Raw genomic sequence first — 19,223 nt, 5'->3', positions numbered from 1 at the left:
AATAATTTCTTTAGGAGGAAAAAAAGATGTTCCTACATTTGTGTTACATAAATCACATGCTCAGATGATGTGCCCTAAGAGAGAACATGATTTGATAGGTTGTGTTTTGGAATGTGAATGATGCTACCTCATCAGTTTTTATATAGGAAAAAAACAACTTGCAAAATTATTATAATCCAGCATCTGAGTTAATAAAATATTCTTATTGCTTAAGGTAATGATGACACTTCAAAGAAACAGAATATTACGGTGCTAAGTAAAATATGAAAGACATTATTTGTTTTATATCCTGACATCAGTTTTTCACTTTTCTTCTGATAGGTACCTATTACACCATTTCTCTGGTGAAGGCTGTTCAGCAGTGGTGACCTCTTCCAATCGAACACTCCACAAATTATTATCTCTGGACTCCCAGCTGACACCCTGCCGGAGGCTAGAGCTACTAAGCCAACTGGAACTGTGCCCGTTCTCCTGTCAAGGTTTTTTTCTTACAGAGGAAAAAGAAAGAAAAAAAAAAGATGAAGTTGGGCAAAGTGGAGTTCTGCCATTTTCTGCAGATAATAGCTCTTTTCCTGTGTCTTTCTGGGATGAGTCAAGCAGAACTCTCAAGGTCCAGATCAAAGCCCTATTTCCAGGCAGGGAGGCCACGGACCAAGCGCAGCTGGGTGTGGAATCAGTTCTTTGTGCTGGAGGAATATATGGGTTCAGATCCTCTTTATGTAGGAAAGGTAGGGCATTTGATCATCCCTTTAAATGGGGCATATGCTTGTTGTCAATAGTTAAGACATGTTATTTGTGGGTAGAATGAAGGTAAATCAAAACAAAAAACAGAGGTATTTGTCCTGAATGCAGTTTTCAGTAACTTGTCTCTCTTTCTGTTGCATATTTCAAGCTAGATTTCCTTGTGTGTAAACTATTGCCTGAATGTAATTAAACCCCTTATGGGAGAGAGCTAGTCTTTTAGAAGATAGCTTGCTGACTTCTGTAGCCTTGGGTTCTTCCTAAGCCTGGCTCTGTTACTAACTAGGTGTGTTACCTTGGACATGTCACTTAAAGCCCCTAATATCTCTATTCCCTCAGCATAAAAATAAGGAAGTTTGGTAGGTGATCTCTAAAGCATTTTTAAAATCCCTAATGTGTTATATCTGTGCCCTAAAATACAAGCTTAATGAATCCTACATTAGTTGCCTGAAACGTTAAATGAAGCTTATATTAGAGTATATAATGTAGTTTTAACTCGAGTCCTCTGGGAAAATATTTTGTTATCTTAAAGACTACTATAATGTCCCCAAATCATTGAGAATTCTCAGTTAATTTAGATTTGGTATTAGATTCAAAAATTTACTCCTTGAAATACAGTTTAAATTATTTTCTTTAGTTACTTTCTATGGAGGAAAAGAAATAGATTTCTTTCATTAGCATAGATGTTTAATAACTTGCAAAGCCACAAAGTGAGATTAAGAACTATTTGACTGAATCATCACATTGCTCCTTACCCTCATTTCACCTCTCTGTTTCCTTTTGCTTTGTTCACATGCTTTATGAATGTGAGCTGAGTGATAGGCCAGAGTGCAGGTGGTAACAATGTTAGTTCAGCATGCTAGAATGTCAGTTGGTGGGATGCAATTTGAGGCTTTTAGGCTCTGTCTTCATTGCTAAGAATGCAGGTGGAAGCATTCAGCCTAGACTGCATTATTGATATAATGGTGTGGCAGAAGAGCTGGGCCTTATATTACTTAAATATAAGACAAGGTCCTTAGGCTTCTACTGAGTTGTAGGCTCAACCATCAGTGTATTGTTACTGAATTACTGTGCTGAACACAGCTAAAGACTTTCCAAATAGAATGCTTTGGCAGGAAGGACTAACTCCCCATTTTTTCTGGTTACTTTGTCACTTTAATGTTGTTGTTCCTGATTAAGCTGAGGCCAGACAACCTGATAAACTTGTCTATGTATTGATTTTTCAGCTTTGAAGATCTAGGAGGAACCTTTACTATTGATTCCAAGGATTGCATTTTCATTTGAACTCCTTAACTTGTATTATTCATCAAACTGTACCCCCAGTATATTCCAAGTCTCAAGTTTTTTGTCCATGGTTTTGAAGTTGCCCCCCCTTAAACAATGTCAGGATGATTTTGATAAATTAGCTTCATTTCAAGTGGCACATCTATGGCTATGGGAGGAAATGTGTTGGTTTGAGCCACTATATTCATATACTCTTTGCTTCTTATTTGGGGACATATGTTTATGATATCCATTTAAATTAAGATGGTAGAGGCTGTTGTAACTTTGTCTTTGTGCTGCCCCAATTGCTTAACATAGTGCCTTATACATTGTAGAATATGGGGTATGAACCACTTAGGGTGGAAACTCTCTCCACGTATGCTGATGAACGTTTCTTTTGTAATTTATAGTCTTAGAGAATTGCCTTGGGACTCAGGTCAAGTGACTTGTCCAGAGTAGCACAGCTAGAATGTGTAAGAGTCCTGGCTTGAAATAATGCTTTTTGACAACTGGTCATATCCTTTCGCTGTGCTGTCTCTTGCCTTGCTTATTATAATAGCCATTTAATAATTGTTGGTTGAATTTAATTATCCTGATGATAGTTATGCTTAAATCTATATTTGTTCTTTCTAACAAGTATTCCTTTTTCAAAACTGAATTTTTATACTGCCTGTTAAGCAAAATGATCAAGCCATAATGTATACCTTAAAAGATATATGTCAGGCACTTTTCAATCCAGTTATTGAATTTTCTGGGAATTAAAACATACGCATTAAAAGGGGATATGACATAATTTTAATTATCTTTCCTGCATTAAGCACTCCAGTTTTATATTATTATCAGTACTCTAAGACACAGTACAATGATGTATCTTCTTCCTCAACCACACTGTGGTATTTTTTTATTTCCTTAATTTCCTTTAAGAAAAAGCAGAGAGCCATAAAGGTATTAAAAAGCATTGATGATTGGTTGGAGAATTTCATCATTTGTAGTATGCATACAGCAATTTTGTGATGTATCTATTGCAAAGCCTAAAACAAGTTCAACTATTTCAATAAAATGTCAATATATATTGTATTAAATAACTGCAATTTAAAGAAAACAGAAACATTCTATTGATTGACTTGAATTTTAAATAGAGCTCCATAATGTCATGATTTTTAAAAATCACATAAATAATGGTTTTAAAAACTTTTCTTTTAAAAAGTAATATACACATACTATACTATTTAAGAATATTTATAAGTATATAAATTTATTGGTCAGTATAATGCTACTATACATTGTACCTCCCTTTTAAGCACAATAGCAACAGGAATCATATGACATTCATTTAGTGACTATACATACTGGATGATAGAATCAAGATCTAAAAAGAAAGGTTAGAACATTGGGTCAAATCTAATAAGGTAGTATTTAATCAAGATAAATTTAAATCTTTTAATGAGATTCAAAAAATTAACTCAACTAATGCATGATGAGAAACTAATAGAAGATAGTGATGAGGGCTGGAAGAGGGGTGTGAGACCCCCATAAAGACAGGTGTACCAGGGGCAGGTCACCTGGAGAAGAATTCACAGACTCAAGCATTGTTGAGGTCAAGGTAAAGATTTATTACGCTTTTCATTGGGCAAGAGTTCTTAGAGAACCTGTAACCTTAAAGGGGTGTAGGGAATATTTATATAGGATATTCTATAGGAAACTTGCCAAATATGCTAACGAGGTGTTTGGGGATGGGATTAGGGAGTGGTTAAAGAGTGGTCAGTTCTTAAAGGAACATGCACTTTTGGTATCTACTATGCATGTATTTTAGGCAAAGTTCATTGGGAAATAGCCCAAGGGAGGGCTACCTGGAGGTATGGTTTTAGGCCTGAAAGGTCACTAAGTCAACTAGTGGTCAGGGCTGGCTCAGATACCAGGTTTCTCTCATCAATGTCTTGTTAGACAAGATAAGTGTAAGGGAGTATACAGTATGTCTTAAGTCTAGGAGTCATATGATTGGTCAGTGAGTAGTAAATGTCATTATGACCCAGTGCACAGCCCATTCAACCAGTACACAGCTGGTTCAAACTAATAAGTTCTATAGGTGCAGCTGGCTACTGTATTGGGAAGGGAGATGATGGTTGTTTCTGGGGCAGGCTATGACCTTGGACTGGGGAGAAAGTGCCTGGGATGGTATTTTGAGGCTAGGGAGAAATGTGATTTTTAAAGAGAAATGTGATTTTAGAATTGGGGCCCAAGCATATGTACCCAAGCACCCCATCAATAGGTAACAATTTGTGTGGAAAATACCTGGGCTTTTTAGTGTGTTTACAAGTTCAATGTGAGACAGCAATGTGAAATGGCAACCAAAGTAGCTGCTGTCATCTTAGGCTTCATTAGGGAGAAATAAGTGCCTAGAACTTGGGAGGTGATTGAGTAACTACTGTACTGTTCCTGTGTCAGACCACAACTAAAGTACTGTGTTCCATTCTGGGCATATTATGAAGGACATTGAAAAGCCTGAGTACATCCAGTGCAGCTTAATCAGGATAGTGAGGGGATTCAAAACCATGCCATTCAAAGAGTGGTTAAAGGAATTAGGGATGGCTATCCTGCTGATAAGAAAAGGAGACTGAGAAAGGCAGAGAATGATAGTTGTCATCAAGTATTTGAAAGGCTGTTATGTGGAAGAAGGACTAATTTTGCTCTGCTGGGCTCTGAACGGCTGAGCTGGGAACAGTGGACAGAAGAAGTTGAAGAGAGGATGATTTAGGCTTTAAGGCACAGAAACTTTCTGGCAGTAAGAGCTAGCTACAAATGAAAGTCTAGATGACACTTGAAGTCGACCACATCTGAGATTTTTTTCATTTTGGAGGCATTGGAATGATGATAGATGTTTATAAAGAGATGGGAGAGTGAAAAAATGTTTATTTTCATTTGTTCTTTAAGGGGATAATTGTGAGCAAAAATATTTTAGACTCCAAAGACAAATTATTTATGGAAGAAAAAGGAAAATCACTACTGTTTTCTGAGAAATGTGTTTCAACTAATTTGAGATAGTATAATCCTTTGGGTTTGCTGACTAATGAAAAGCTATTTTGGTGATTGGGAGGGTGAAAATGATAATATAATAAATGTATTTATAGGTAAGTTTGATTGCATAACAGAAAATGAAAAACTAAATAATCAGATTCATAATTACTTAGTGTTTATCTAGAAGTGTTTTATAGAGCTCTGATGTTCTATACTATGTGAATAGATATTGCCTCAACAATTAATCTAGTGATATTTTCTCACCTGAAATACTAAATGAGAAATTATATATGTAATAAAAATACCTATGCATAGTAGTTTCAGTATAAAAATACCTAATTTCCACTATGTGCTCTGAAATTTCCTTGTAACCTTATCCTAAAGTTATTTCATGTCTCCTGACACACTTGAACCAGTATTTATGGATTCTGCCAGGATGTTACAAGCCCAAAAGCGTTCTGTAGTTGTTACTTTAAAAAAAGAAACTTTCACAAATAACTATCTTGAGCAAATAAAGTGTCTTACCACAAAATGCTTATTGCTTTCTATGGTAGATGAAACAGAATATTTAGGCAACAGAATTGGGTTTGGACATTTGATTTAAAAGTAAAATCATTCTTCATGGTGACTATGTGATGGCAGTCAAATTAGGATCTTTCGTTGCTTTTGTTTTACTGAAAGTGCCTCTGGTTGAATAATGTGATTAAAGATCTTCCCCACCCATTGATGGGGCCTGCCCATTGAGGGAAGCTTGATTAGGGGAGTTGTTTTGTAGGTCCCAAATACCTTTTGTTTCTTCTGTTGAGGATTATGCGGACTAGCTCTGAAAAGTATATAAATACTCAGAGGGTAAAGTTTTACTTTGGAGCTTAGATTTTGTAAGAAGGTTTGAGTGCCAGATGACCCCTAATGCATGATGAGAAGAAACTAATACAAGATAGTGATGAGGGCTGGAAGTGGGGTGTGAAACCACCGCAGCTTTGAAAACCTAAATACTGGTGCATCTCTCTCTGATTTCTATGTATGTATGTTAACAGTCAAACATATGGAAGCATGTCTGTTGATTTTTGATTTCTCTGAAATTTTGATTTTGATTTTCTCTGATACCTGTGCTTGATTAAAGTCATTGTTCACCCCTCAAAAGCTGCCTTTCCTTTTAGAGAAGCAGATCAAAGAACCTGTGATAGTAAGCCCCCCTCTATGTTGGGGTGCTTACTATTACAGACTGGTATGATATAGCCTTTCATATCTTGAATTTTGTCATATATGTATTAGAGATCAATAAGAAAGACTTTTGTGTATATGGGCACTTGACTAAAAAAATATTCAGTGGGAATCTTAGGATACATTTGAATCAGTGTTTATCAAAGAAGTGTATATATCTATTAAAATGTTGAGAATGGTAACATAGATAATAGGTATTACATGCCAATGATGCACAGCTTTTAAACCTTCTAGCTCCTAGTGTTTGAGTTGTTTTTCTTAACTTTGTAAAATATGTGTCAACTTTTCCCTTAATTTATAATTTAGGTTAAATAAGGTTTTATTTATTATTATATATGAAGCAATGACCACCTCACCCAGTTGTAGGAACAGATTGATGTAGAAAGGAACTATGGTAGATATGGTCAGATCACTAAGCAAATTAACCCTTACAGAAGATAACCTAAAATTATGAAAACGTATCTATAAAAGAAGATGTAAATCAGCTTCCCTCCTTCTCCTCCAACCCCAGTTAATTTGGAAATAATGACTGATAGCCAATCAGCGATTCAGATCTCTATAAGGCTAATCCGCTTGTCATTAAGGCAGGAGAAATGGGCCAAATATAAGGTGCCCTTCCCTCCTACCAAAAAAAAAAATGGCTCATTCAGAAATGGAGTGTGATATAAAATCATACTCTAGGTATCATAGATAAAGTTTAAGCCTATTTGGTTCAGGAGCAGGTCAAATGATGGCTGAAAGTGCTACGTTGCATGCTCTAAGTGGCAGTCTACAATCCTATCAAAGTCTCTCAGCTATGAAGTCTGTCAACTTTTTTTTTTCCCCCATGTCTTCTGAGGCCAAAGAGAAGGAGAAGGCTGGGAAGTAGGCATAGTGTTGGAATTATTTCCCAAACAGTTTTAACTTTGTTTCTCAGCTTAAAGCTAGTGTTTGCTTTCTGTGGAGGGAGGACTGTGGGGCTACAATTCCATTCCTGCAGAGTCATTTCTGTGGAATTCACTCTCAGAAAGTAGATAGGAAGGGTAGTAGGGAATGGAATAGTAGGCTTCCAAGCTTTGCAGATAAATGAAGGGCTGTCCTAACAAGAGGTGAGAGGAAAGGGCAAGTGAGAGTGAACAATATTTCACAGAAAATACACAGGAAGCACTGAAGTTTTCGGTCTCCAGCCTCTAATAAGTTCATCTTGATCTGGTCAGACAGGCAGACAGTTTTGGAGGGGTTAATAATCAACTTTATTCTAGTCTAGTCTTCTCAAATGGTTGCTGGGAGAACTAGCTCCTACAATATTCCCTAATCACCCTTCTCTCATCATGTTATAATGAACTCACTATTCATTCAGCAGTAAACTAAACATTGTTCAATAAAGTAAGGCATAGCATTCATAGCAACATCCTTAAGCAAAACTTATCATGTAATACATATACGTATCTCATAGCACTCAGTGTGTCATATGGCACATAACATATACCACTGTATCCCCAAAGTCGGGGGTCCCAGGCTAAGGTCTTCCCTAGCAAGATGTATCCTTTAGAGATAGCATGACATACCACACCATCCACCCCTAGGTCACTGTAAAAACAATCTTCTTAATCAATGCACAGTGTCCAAATAAAGTCCTTTCTCATCGTGACTGAAGGCTGACTTCTAACCTCCATGGCTCCTCCTCCATGGGCTGACCCCTCCCAGCTCTTGCCTGGGTTCACATACATGCAGGCAGCTCTTGTTCCATGTTGCAGGTCAAGGGGACTGTTCCACTCCAAATTCTTCCTGCTTCTGCCTGACAGCAGGCTCTAAGGGCTCCTGCCCACAGCTTCCGTTTCTAGGAAAACAAAGCTTAACAGGTCTGTAATAATATATATGCACATTACTAGTGCCATCATCTCAATTCACTCATAAAGACCAATAGACAGGGCTTTAGTCTGAGAAATTAACACATTATCAACAGACAAGGCTCCCGACATCAGGAACATTCTTTCTATTTTCCTAGCCTGCTTATGCTCTGCTTTTCTCTCTCAGCTCTTCTCGTTCTACTGTAGCTATTGGCTAAAACTCAATCCAGAAAAACAGCAAAAAATCCTACTTTGCTTGCCATTACAGGTCAGTCGAGACAGGAATAGCTCGTGTACTCCCCCAAATTCCCTCATACCTCAATGGGAGCTAGTTGAGGCACACACAGATTTCCCCATGCATTCCCATGATTTCCTCACTCACTGATGGGTGCCTAGCTGCTTTATAGGGCAACAGGCAAAGAAGACACCATGCTAACATCAAACTCACAGGTTAACTTTAGCAATATTGTCATTCTGTGCAATTGTAGTGAATGTTACATTATGTCACCCGTTATCTCATAGCACAGCCTCAGTAGGACTGTCTGTCACTATGATTCTGGGAACTACTGTCTAGAATCCTTGAGGCTATTCTGGGAGTTACTATCTAACACCTGGAAATTAGACATTCACATGCCATGGATCCTGAGAAACTGAGCTCTAAAAAGAATAACAAAATCCTCCTTCTTAAAGATTACAAACCAGGTTATCATTTTAAATATCTGAACTTTCACAGGTTCACTTCAACTTGATATAAGCTTCAAATTTTTATTTGGTGAAGTTTTGTTTGATTTTATAAAAAACATGATATGTGATGGCTTGAGACTGTAACCTTTTAGTGCTCATTGAAAATGGAAAAATGGACAAGGTACCTCAGGATTAAAGGTCAAATTATCTAATCTTCAAAAAAGATAAAGAACTTGACTATATAATCTATAGACTAATAATTTTGACTTTCATTCCTTAAAAATAGCAAAATATGTCATAAAAAGAATGGTTAATGGATACTTAGAAAAGGAAACAGTAAGCAAGAGTTATACAGCATTGATTGCATCAGGAATTCCAGGTAATCACTATTTCCATTTTAAAGAGTTACTAAACTGGTAGATTAGGGAAGTGGAGTAACTAAAATTTTACCTAGGTTTTAGCAAATTATTAGATACCATTTTTTATGCTGTTGTGGGGGATATTGGCTATCAAGGGTGAGGAACCTATAGCCCAGATGCCATATGTGGCCCTCTAGGTCATCAAGTGCGACCCTTTGACTGAATATGAGCTTCATAGTGTTCTGTGAAGGCCACATATGGCCTCCAGGTCAAATGTTCTCCACCTCTGGAGATGATAGGATGATTAAGTAGATTTGCAACTGGCTGAATTGCAGACCTAAAGAGTAGTAATTAATGGTTTGATATACTTATAGAAGGAAGGTTTAGTAAGGGAAGTTTCCCAGAAATCTATGCTTGGCCCTGTGCTGCCATCTTTATTAATGACCTGAATAAAAAGGAATAGATAACATGCTTGTCATCTTTTCAGTTGGTATAAAATTGGGAGGAATAGTAACACATTGGATTCAGTTGGCTAGAATATCAGGGCAAATTGATAAACCTTGATGAAAAAAGAAAAAAAAAATTTTTTTTAAATGGAGGTGGTATCACTGTATAGTAGTTCCCCCTCCCCCCCCTTATAAAATGAGCTAGGGATTTTAGTGTACTTCAAGCTTTGTATAAGTATACAGTATGATATGACATCCAATAAAGCTAATTAAAACCCAGGCTTTATGTACCTTACAGGTATGGAATGCTAGGTGGCATAATCAGTAGAGTATCAGGTCTAGAGTCAGGAAGATCTGAGTTCAGATTTAGCCTCAGACACTTCGTAGCTGTGTGACCCTGGGCAAATCACTTAGTCCTGTTTGCTTCAGTTTCCTCATCTGTAAAATGAGCTAGAGAAGGGAATGGCAAACCATTTCAGCATCTTTGCCAAGAAAATTCCAAGTGGGGTCATAGAGGGTTGTACATGACTGAAAATGACTGAACAACAACAACAAAAGCTTACAGGAATGAGAAGGGGATAAGACTCTTGTACTCAGATCACATTTGAAATACTATGTTCAGTTCTGTGAACCATATTTCAGATAATACAGTGAGCAACCAAAGGAAGGCAGATAAGATGGCAAAAGGACTCTAGTTCATGCCATATGAGGATGACTGAAGGAATGGTAATATTTAGCCTGGAGAAAGACCCTCCTTGGGGAGGCCATGATAACTGTCTTCAAATACATGAAAGACTATAAGGCAGAAGAGGACAAAAACAGAAGTAATGGGTGGAAATTAATGAGAGGCAAATTTAAGCATAATGTAAAGAAGACTAACAATTAGCTCTTCAAAAAAAATGGTGGATAAGCACTTGTTAAAATTATGGTAGAAGGAATTATTTGTTTAGATATGAGAGCTACTATATAGTCACTGAGTCCCATCCCAACTCTGAAGTTATGATCTTTGACAAATAATATATGTAGTTTTTCAAATAGTCAATGGTACTTTTAATGTGGCAGCTTTACATTATTAATTTACCACTGATGCTTATCTTTTTCTTTCAAAGAGATCTTGCTCATTCATTCTATAAATATTTGTTAAGCATGTAGGAGGAGAAACTGGAAAGAGCAACAAAAACCCAGAGAGGAGAGAGTGTCTATTAGGCAGGAAGAGCCAGTAGAATCAAATACTACACTGAGGAGAAGAAGGAGGAGGGCTGAAAACAGGACAGTGGTTTTGATACTGAAGTGATCACTGCTAGTCTCAGAGAGCAGTTTCTATTGTTTGGACAAATAGTAAACTGGAATACAAGAGGTTTAGGAGTGAATGAGGTGTGAGAAAGTGGGAACATGGAGCATAGATAGCTTTTTTCCCTAGGAAGTTGGTCGTGAAGGGAGAAGAGATATAATATAGGAGAGAATGTTAGAATTAAATGATATTTGAAGGTTGTTTTTTTTTTTTTTTTTTTTAAGACTGGAGGGTGATAAGGACTGTTTGCTTGTTAGATACAAAGAGATTGAAAATTAGGGGGAAAGAGGAAATGACTGAAGGGATGAGCATCAAGAGGGGAATGGAAAAGGTAGAATCAAGCAAAAGGTTTCCTGTTGGCAAGAATCAGGTAAAGAGTCTGTTTTTGGCAAGGGAAAATGTTGACTTTTTTGCAAGAATGGATCAAAGGAGGGGATGGGGATGATTTGACTTGATTTGAAGTGTAGAACTGAGAGAAAAGGGAGTTCTCAAAGAATATCCTTTGAGATAGCCTTTTTTTCAGAGAAAGAAAGGATATATCCTTTGTTGAATGGGAGGGCTGAGCAAGGGAAAGGTTTTGAAATATATTCTGAGGGGAGTGGGATAGAATTATAATAATTTTTAAGAAACAGTAAAAGGATTGCCTATCATTAGGATTAACTTCAATTTGTAGTCGACCAAGTTGGGGTAAGCCTGTTATGTCACTTGTGATAAAATTCAGGACCTCTCAGGTAGGAGGTGAAAAGATGGATGATAGGAATTATTCAGGGTTGGAGTTTGGAAGAGGATGAGTTGTTAATAATAGAGGAAGGGTGGAAAACATGAAAAATTGAACTGGAAAACTGAAAACTGGAAAGCTGTACTTTATTAAAGCTTTTGAAGGGAGGAAAATGAGACTAGAGTTAGGGTGATGACTTGGAAAATCAAGGAGTGGTGGAGTAATTAGAGGTTACAATGAGCAAGAATATTGTTTATGAGAGAGACAGAGCACAATGGGAGATGGAAAGATGGAAGATTATGTCAGAATCTCAGAAATGTGGAGTTGGAATACTTTAGATCAATGGAATAACCATCCCTTTGTATGGTTGGAGTAGGTAAAAGATGCAAATCATGAGATGAGTTATATAAATAGGGAAGCAAGAGTTTTTGTGGGTATATCCACATGTCATTTGGAGTCCTTAAATGTAAGCATAAGCCCTAAAGAGGAGACAAAGATTGTTGACCAAGTAGTGAACTTCTTGAGAAAAGAGGGAGAATGACCTTGGGGGAAATAAAGAACAACTAAAATCTGAATACGATTGTATACGTGAATGAAGTGAACTTCTTGGAAAGATTACTGAGTGATAGTGGGAGTTCGAAAAGACTGGCAGTGACATCAAGAAACAAGAAATATGTTGCATGCTTCTCCTGGCACAGTATGCTATGACAAGGGGACCAGGGAGCAGAAACATGAGTGAAGATAAATCCAGTGCTGGAGAAGGTAGCCAGGCTTACAACTTTTGAAGCTGAGATGCAACAAAGTATGAATTTACTCTCTGCTGCTTGTACTAATTTGGGCCTAACAATTGACACCAAAAAACCCCACAAAAAAACAGGTGTTTCACCAGCCAGCATCACACCCATCCATATGTGCTTACAGCAAAAGGAGAAGTTTTGAATACTGTGCATAAATTAACTTACCTTGACAGTGTACTTTCCAGGGATGTACACTTTGATAATGAGGTTGATACATGCATTGCTAGAGCTAGCTCAGTGTTTGGGAGACTAAAGGAAAGTGTGTTTTAGACTGATTACCAAACTGAACATCTATAGAGCCGTTGTGCTGACCTCATTGTTATATGTCCGTGAAACCTGAACAGTATTTACCAGAGCCATGCAGGAAACTGAATTGCTTCCATTTGAACTGTCTTAGATTCTGAAGATCACCTGGCAGGATAATGTACCAGAGACTGAGGTCCTTTCTTGAACTAAATTGCCAATCATTCAGACTCTGCTGCAGAGATCCATGCTCCAATGGGCTGGCCAGGTTGTTTGAATGCCAAATATACGCTTGCCTAAAAGACTATTTTATTTAAGGCAAATGTTTACAAGGTGGTCAGAAGCAGCAACACTCTCAAGTTTTCTCTGAAGAACTTTGAAATTTATTGTGTGATATGGGAGACACTGGTACAGGAACACCCAGCACAGCATGTCCTCATCAAAGAAGGTGCTGTGCTCTATAAGCAAAGCAGAAATGAAGTAGCTTAAAACAAATACAAATTACACAAATTTAGAGAATCCACTTCAAGTGTTCACATGAACTATTGGTGCCCAACCTCTGGTAGAGCATTCTGAGCTCCTATTGGTTTGATCATCCACAATCAGACACTCTTTAACTTTACTCTTACATAGTGAGGTCACTTTTGTCTTTGAGAACAAAGGACAACAACCAACTAGCCATTTTGAGGAGAACCAGGTTTCTGTGATTTCTAGGGAATGGTTGTTCTCCTTCATCTTCGAAGAGGACCAAAATGACATCACTGTGATAAAGTGAGATTTCAGTGTGTCCAGCTGTGGCTGATCAGACCAGTATGAGCTTGGAATGCTCTGTCACAGGTTGGCACACATAGTACATGTGAATGTTTGGGGTGGATATCCCAAATTTGTGCATGCTGCGTTTACTTTGTGCTGTCTCAATTCTGCTTTGCTCAAATAGCACAACATGCTTTCTGATGTGGGCACAACATGCTGAGCAGTCCTGTGCCAGTGTCTCCCATAGTGCACAGTCAAATCCAAAGTTCTTGAGAGAGACCTTGAGAGTGTCCTTGTATCGCTTCTTCTAGTCACCATGTGATCGCCTGCCCCATGTGAGTTCTTCATAAAATAATCTTTTTGGCAAGCATACCTTTTGCATTCAAACAACATGGCCAGCCCATCAGAGTTGCACTCTCTGAAGCATAGTTTGAATACTTGGCAGTTCAGCTCAAGCAAGGACTTCAGTATCTGGTACCTTATCCTGCCAGGTGATCCTCAGAATCTTCCTAAGACAGTTCAAATGGAAGCGATTCAGTTTCCTGACATGACGCTGGTAGACTGTCCATGTTTCACAAGCATATAACAATGAGGTCAGCACGATGGCTCTGTAGACCTTCAGTTTGGTAGTCAGTCTAATACCTCTTCTCTCCCAAACTTTTCTTTGGATCCTCCCAAACACTGAGCTACCTCTGGCAGTTCGTGCATCAACCTCATTGTCAGCGTGTACATCCCCAGAAAGTGTACTACCAAGATAAGTGAACTTATCCATGACACTCAAAACTTCTCCATTTGTTGTAACTGATGGTTCTGCATATGGATGGTGTGGTGGTGGCTGATGGAGCACCTGTGTTTTTTTGCTGTTAATTAGCACAAGCAGCAGAGTATGATTTCTAGGGAATGGAAGATTCGTGAAAGGATGACTTATAATATGTAGAGATTTGTTAACAATAGAATGGGAGTTTCATATGATACAATGGAAGCAGAAGGTAGAATGAATTGAAGATAAGGAAAGGATAGGGAGTGGGAAGTAGTAGTCAGAGCTGGATTGGGGTAGAGAGTGGAGAAGGGGTGGAGGTAGAACTTCTACCTCCAGGAATTTTGAGTGGAACCACAAGACAGTAGATTGTCATTAGCTTTCCATTAGCAGTGATAACTTCCCTGAATAAGGGGTGGTGGGGAAGAAGAATCCATAGTTGGTAACTGGTTAAATGGCAGGCACCAAGACACTGAATGGGATTTAGTTTTGAGGCTTAAATTGCTGTAGATGGTGAAGCACAGTAATCATCATCCACTGCAGCTCTTCTCTAATGTTGAGTAGATTAATTGCTCCCTTTGGATTTGAACTCTTGAGACTCTTTGATCCTAAGCTAGTGACTGGTTTGGAGGGGTAGGGGTGTCAGAGCAGTGCAACAGTAAGACTTCTCCTCTGGGAGTGTAACACTTTATTTACCATGGGTAATAGTGCAATGCTTTGAATCATTTTATCAACTGAAGGAGATTTTTATTGTGTGATGATTTCTAGAGGGTCATTAAGGCAACCTATCATATCAAATGTAAAAATGACAGTCAAACACCCCTATGGTATAGTGGAAAGAGTATTTAACTTGAAAGTCAGAAGGCTTACTTCCCTTACCTGTCTTGACTATAGCATTAACTTATTTTGAGTTTTTGTTGTTTGTTGGTTTTTTTCTTTCTGTCTCCATCCTGTCCTCTTCCAGTGATCTTTCTCAGAATTTCACTCTGCTCAAAAGTCTTCAGTTTCTCCATTACCTGTCAAATCAGAATCAATTTTTTTAAGGGGTGTGGGGGAGGTGGTGGAACAGGAAATCACGGCTCTGCAACCTAGCACCATTCTCTCTTTCTACACTTATCTCATATTTCTCCATTCTGTGCACTCTCTTTTCTTGCCAAACCATATAATTCTTAATTCCCTAATCATTCACTTTGCATTTATGTATGTGTGCCCTTGTTATAAGGCTGCTTCTTAAATCAGTAATGCCTGCCCTGAAATTATTGCCTGTTGAAATGTGCCTCTCATGTTTTAAATCCCAACACCTTCTGTGGATCATCCAGGGTGATGATAACCTTCCCCCACCCCCACCTCCCCCAAATTCACATATTACTTTGTTGTGTTTTTTTTTTTACTTTCTACTTCCTTTATGTGATATTTCATGTTATAGCTATTTGTCCACCTATTAGATGGTTAAGCTCCGTGAAGGCAGATATCTGATTTTATCTAAACTTTGAACTTCTCCCAGTGCACCCAGAACGTACTTAGTAAATTTTGTTGACTTGACCTGGATATGAATCCAGAGTTTTCTATTTCATACTATCTGTATTAACATGTACAAGTCACTTAAACTCTGTAGGTCTCACTTTCTTATATATAGAATGAAGGAGTTGGACTAAATGATTCCTTCCAGCATTAATATTCAGTAATTTGTGATGCCTTGCTTTGGTTGCATCCTCAACATTGCTCCTTAGCATTATTCACTTATTAATACTTTTCTTTTGCACATAAATTGAAGGATGGATTATGTTGAAACTAGATTTTTAGGACAGCTAGGTGTTATAGCTGATAGAGCACCGGACTTGGGATCAGGAAGACTCATCTTTCTGGGTTCATATCAGGTCTCAGACACTTAGTACCTGCGTGTGACCTTGGGTAAGTCACTTAACCCCATTTGCCTCAGTTTCTTCATTTGTAAAATGACCTAGGGGAGAAAATGGCAAATAACTTAAATATTTTTGCCAAGGGAGGTCACTAAAAGTGGGACACAACTGGAATGACTGAACAACAACATTCATTTCAGCAGCAGTCATGTTTTGAATTGCCTTACGTGCATAATTCTTTGTTATCATTTTTAACTTGCATGTTGGTACTGTCACTGTTGCATGTTGAGAGAAGCTATAGGCCTTTTCCCCATGACTTTGACACCTGACGCGCTCCACTGATCATTTGAGACACATGCTTAGCACCTTCTTTACCAACTGTCTTAATTACATGGCGTTGCTCTTTCAAACCAGTTTGCTTTCTCACCTTGGCATTTCTCATTTAATATCCCTAACCAGCCAACAGAAATGCCTGTCTACAAAACCACTGAGCCTCTGTTCCAGGTATTAAGTGCTTTTCATCTCTTATAACCACAGTAAGCTGCCAGGCCGATTGATGTGCACTAGGCCATTACTTTCATTGTAATGTATGTCGTTCCTCTTCCACAGTCTACTTCTCTTAGCATCACTCTGCCTTCCTTCCCTACTCATTCAGAAGGGATTGGCAAATAGCATTTCTGTTGTTGTGATCAAGTACATACAGATACATAGAGGGACTTGCCTTGATTTTAATTTAAACTTTGCCTGGGAGTGCAGCAGAGCATTTTTTGATGTGCTTAATTACACTTCAGTGGTATCTCTCGCCAGTGGTTCTGTATCTCCTGGTATCTAAAGATAAGCTCAGTGTTCCAGAAAATATCTTCATCTTTACAGCAGGTTGTGATCACAGGCTGGATTTGGAAATAAGATTCCTTATTGCACAGTGCTGTGCACAGATACACATAAGAAAGTAATGAATTCAAAGGATGTAAAACTGAATATTTGACTATAAAAGAATATAGGTTTTTCTGAATTGTCTGTGCTTGTTATATTTACTTAGGCATTAGGAGCATTCAAGGATTATATGTTTTGTTTAGATAGGCATAAGGAACTCATTCTAATAACTTCTGTAGGATAGGACTTAAATGATGAAGATACTTTGCTTAGTTTCTTTGGAAATTGTGGAATTGAGCTTTGGATTACTTCTTTGGGATGCAAAGAAGTTCAATAAATGGAACAAGATATTAAGACATTGATCTGAGGTTATTTTTATTTTTTAAGATACTTCTATGTAATCAGAAAATATTAAAAGCATTTTTCTGTGTGCTAAATTGTCAATTCAGTGTCTTTATTCTGTATCCCTGGAATGTATTTGGAGTACATGTCAAAGTTTGCCACTAAAGTGAATAGAAACCTATGATTAATTCAAGTTAATATCTATAATTTTCTGTTCGAAGACATCTTAGACAGTATGTAGTACACACAATTATCAAAGCATATAGGCTTGATCTACCCAGCACAAAGAGAAGGGAGAGAATGTGCATTTGTCTGATTTACATAGACAACAAGTTAACTTTGTCCAAAAAAAGATCCAATTTATGATTTCTGTTATCCAGTTATCTCTTCATACCAAAGGTACTTTGTTCTACATAAATTTTGCAACCTGTACATTGCTAGAATCATGAGAAATTTTAAAAGTCAGTGGCAGTTTTTTCCATTTAAATTTTAGATTATAATTTTCCTTTTTTCATGCAAGATGATATCTATCAAGTAAGATTCAGGTTTTATTCATTTATGTGTGTGGCAAAATAAAGTAATTTTGTCAGGATTTATACTGAGTATTGATTACCACAAACTGTTCATGAAGCTTGCACATGGATTACTAAGATACTTAAAAGATTGATCACCTAGGTTTCTCAGTTGTTTTGTGCCCTCCAACATTGTATGTGTGTGTGTGTTTGTGTTTTCAGTGTTAGGGAAGCGTATCCAAGTACTTTGCAGGGAAGTATATGGCCCCAGAGTGTTACACATGCTCTGTATTGCTTGCATGCTTGGCACACATCACACCAGCGAGAGAGCAAACAGATGGTTTGCGTAGGTGTACTTGTCTTGGTGCCCAAATGGTTCCCTAATGCATGTCTGCCATACACTTGCCCGAGGAAGCATCTGCTTACTTTATGGAATATGTTCCATGCTTATGTCTACATGAGTAATATGTAGGTGACCCCCAAGATAGATGGGTTGTGGACCTTTTTTAGTATTATGTGATGAATCATTGCATAAAATAGTTATTTTCCAAGTCTTTAGTCATTTTCTCAAAACTAAATAGTCTTAAATACTGTCCAGATATGCCTGTGTACTATCACTAGGAGGTTGTATAGTTATATCTGTTAATTTTTTGCTTCACAGTTGCAGGGGAGGAGGAGATGACCATGTCTATTTAATATACTTCAAACCAAAAGACATACCTCGTATGACTTTATGCATAATTTCACATGATGTACTATTCCTTTATAATAGGAGGTGTTAGGTGTTTTGTTTTTTTTTTAAGAATATTTATGTCAAGGTTTTACCCATCAGATTTACTCATAACTATACATTTTAAATGAAAGTGACATATACTAGTGAGAAGGATTTTGTTTGAATTCCCCACTCACCCTTATGGTGAGGGGTATTGGTATAAGCTGCCCCTCTTTCACATTTATCAGAAGCTTGGGAAATGAGCACTATAACTCCAAGGTGATAATGAGTCTTGTGCTAGATGTAGGAAAGTACTTATTATTATTTTGCAAATTGTAACTTAACATTTTTTCATATGCAAAGCATTTTGTATCTTTTCAAAGAACTTTTTGCAAGTCATTTGAGTCACAACAGAGTCTGTGAGCAAGCACGATAGGTATTACTTTTCTCATTTCACAAATGAAGACATTGAGGTTTGATGAGGTTAAATAACTTGGTCTTTATCACCTGGCTTTGGCAGAGCCAAGACTAGAATTGATAATTGATAAAAAGGACAGAAATTTTAGTTTTCCTGTCATTATTATCATCATCATTGTCCTCATATCAACTAATAATTTATTATTAGTGCCCTTTGACATTGAGAATATTTTGATCAATAATATTGCCTAAAATAGGTATCAGTATAATCCAGCCGTTATTTTCAACCTGTTTCATTAACATAAAAATTTAAAAAACCCATCATCCAGGATTATATCTTACCTCTTCTACTCTAAATTCTATCCCCACACCTCATGAAAATGTCTGT

General features: G+C 37.5%; 1 protein-coding gene across 2 annotated transcripts in view; it reads left to right on the top strand.

Annotated features, from left to right (window-relative positions):
- The window catches only part of CDH7 (cadherin 7), a 196,077-nt gene that overhangs the window by 21,328 nt on the left and 155,526 nt on the right, over positions 1-19,223 (top strand). For both annotated transcript variants that reach the window (XM_072604149.1, XM_072604150.1), the window contains exon 2: positions 322-728. In XM_072604149.1, the coding sequence (XP_072460250.1) occupies positions 519-728 (210 nt within the window). In that variant the 5' untranslated portion in view covers positions 322-518. The remainder of the gene's footprint in view (positions 1-321; positions 729-19,223) is intronic.

The sequence above is a fragment of the Notamacropus eugenii genome, chromosome 4 (genome assembly GCF_028372415.1).
Source record: "Notamacropus eugenii isolate mMacEug1 chromosome 4, mMacEug1.pri_v2, whole genome shotgun sequence".
Lineage (NCBI taxonomy): Eukaryota > Metazoa > Chordata > Mammalia > Diprotodontia > Macropodidae > Notamacropus > Notamacropus eugenii.
This window is presented reverse-complemented; position numbering and strand designations above follow the sequence as displayed.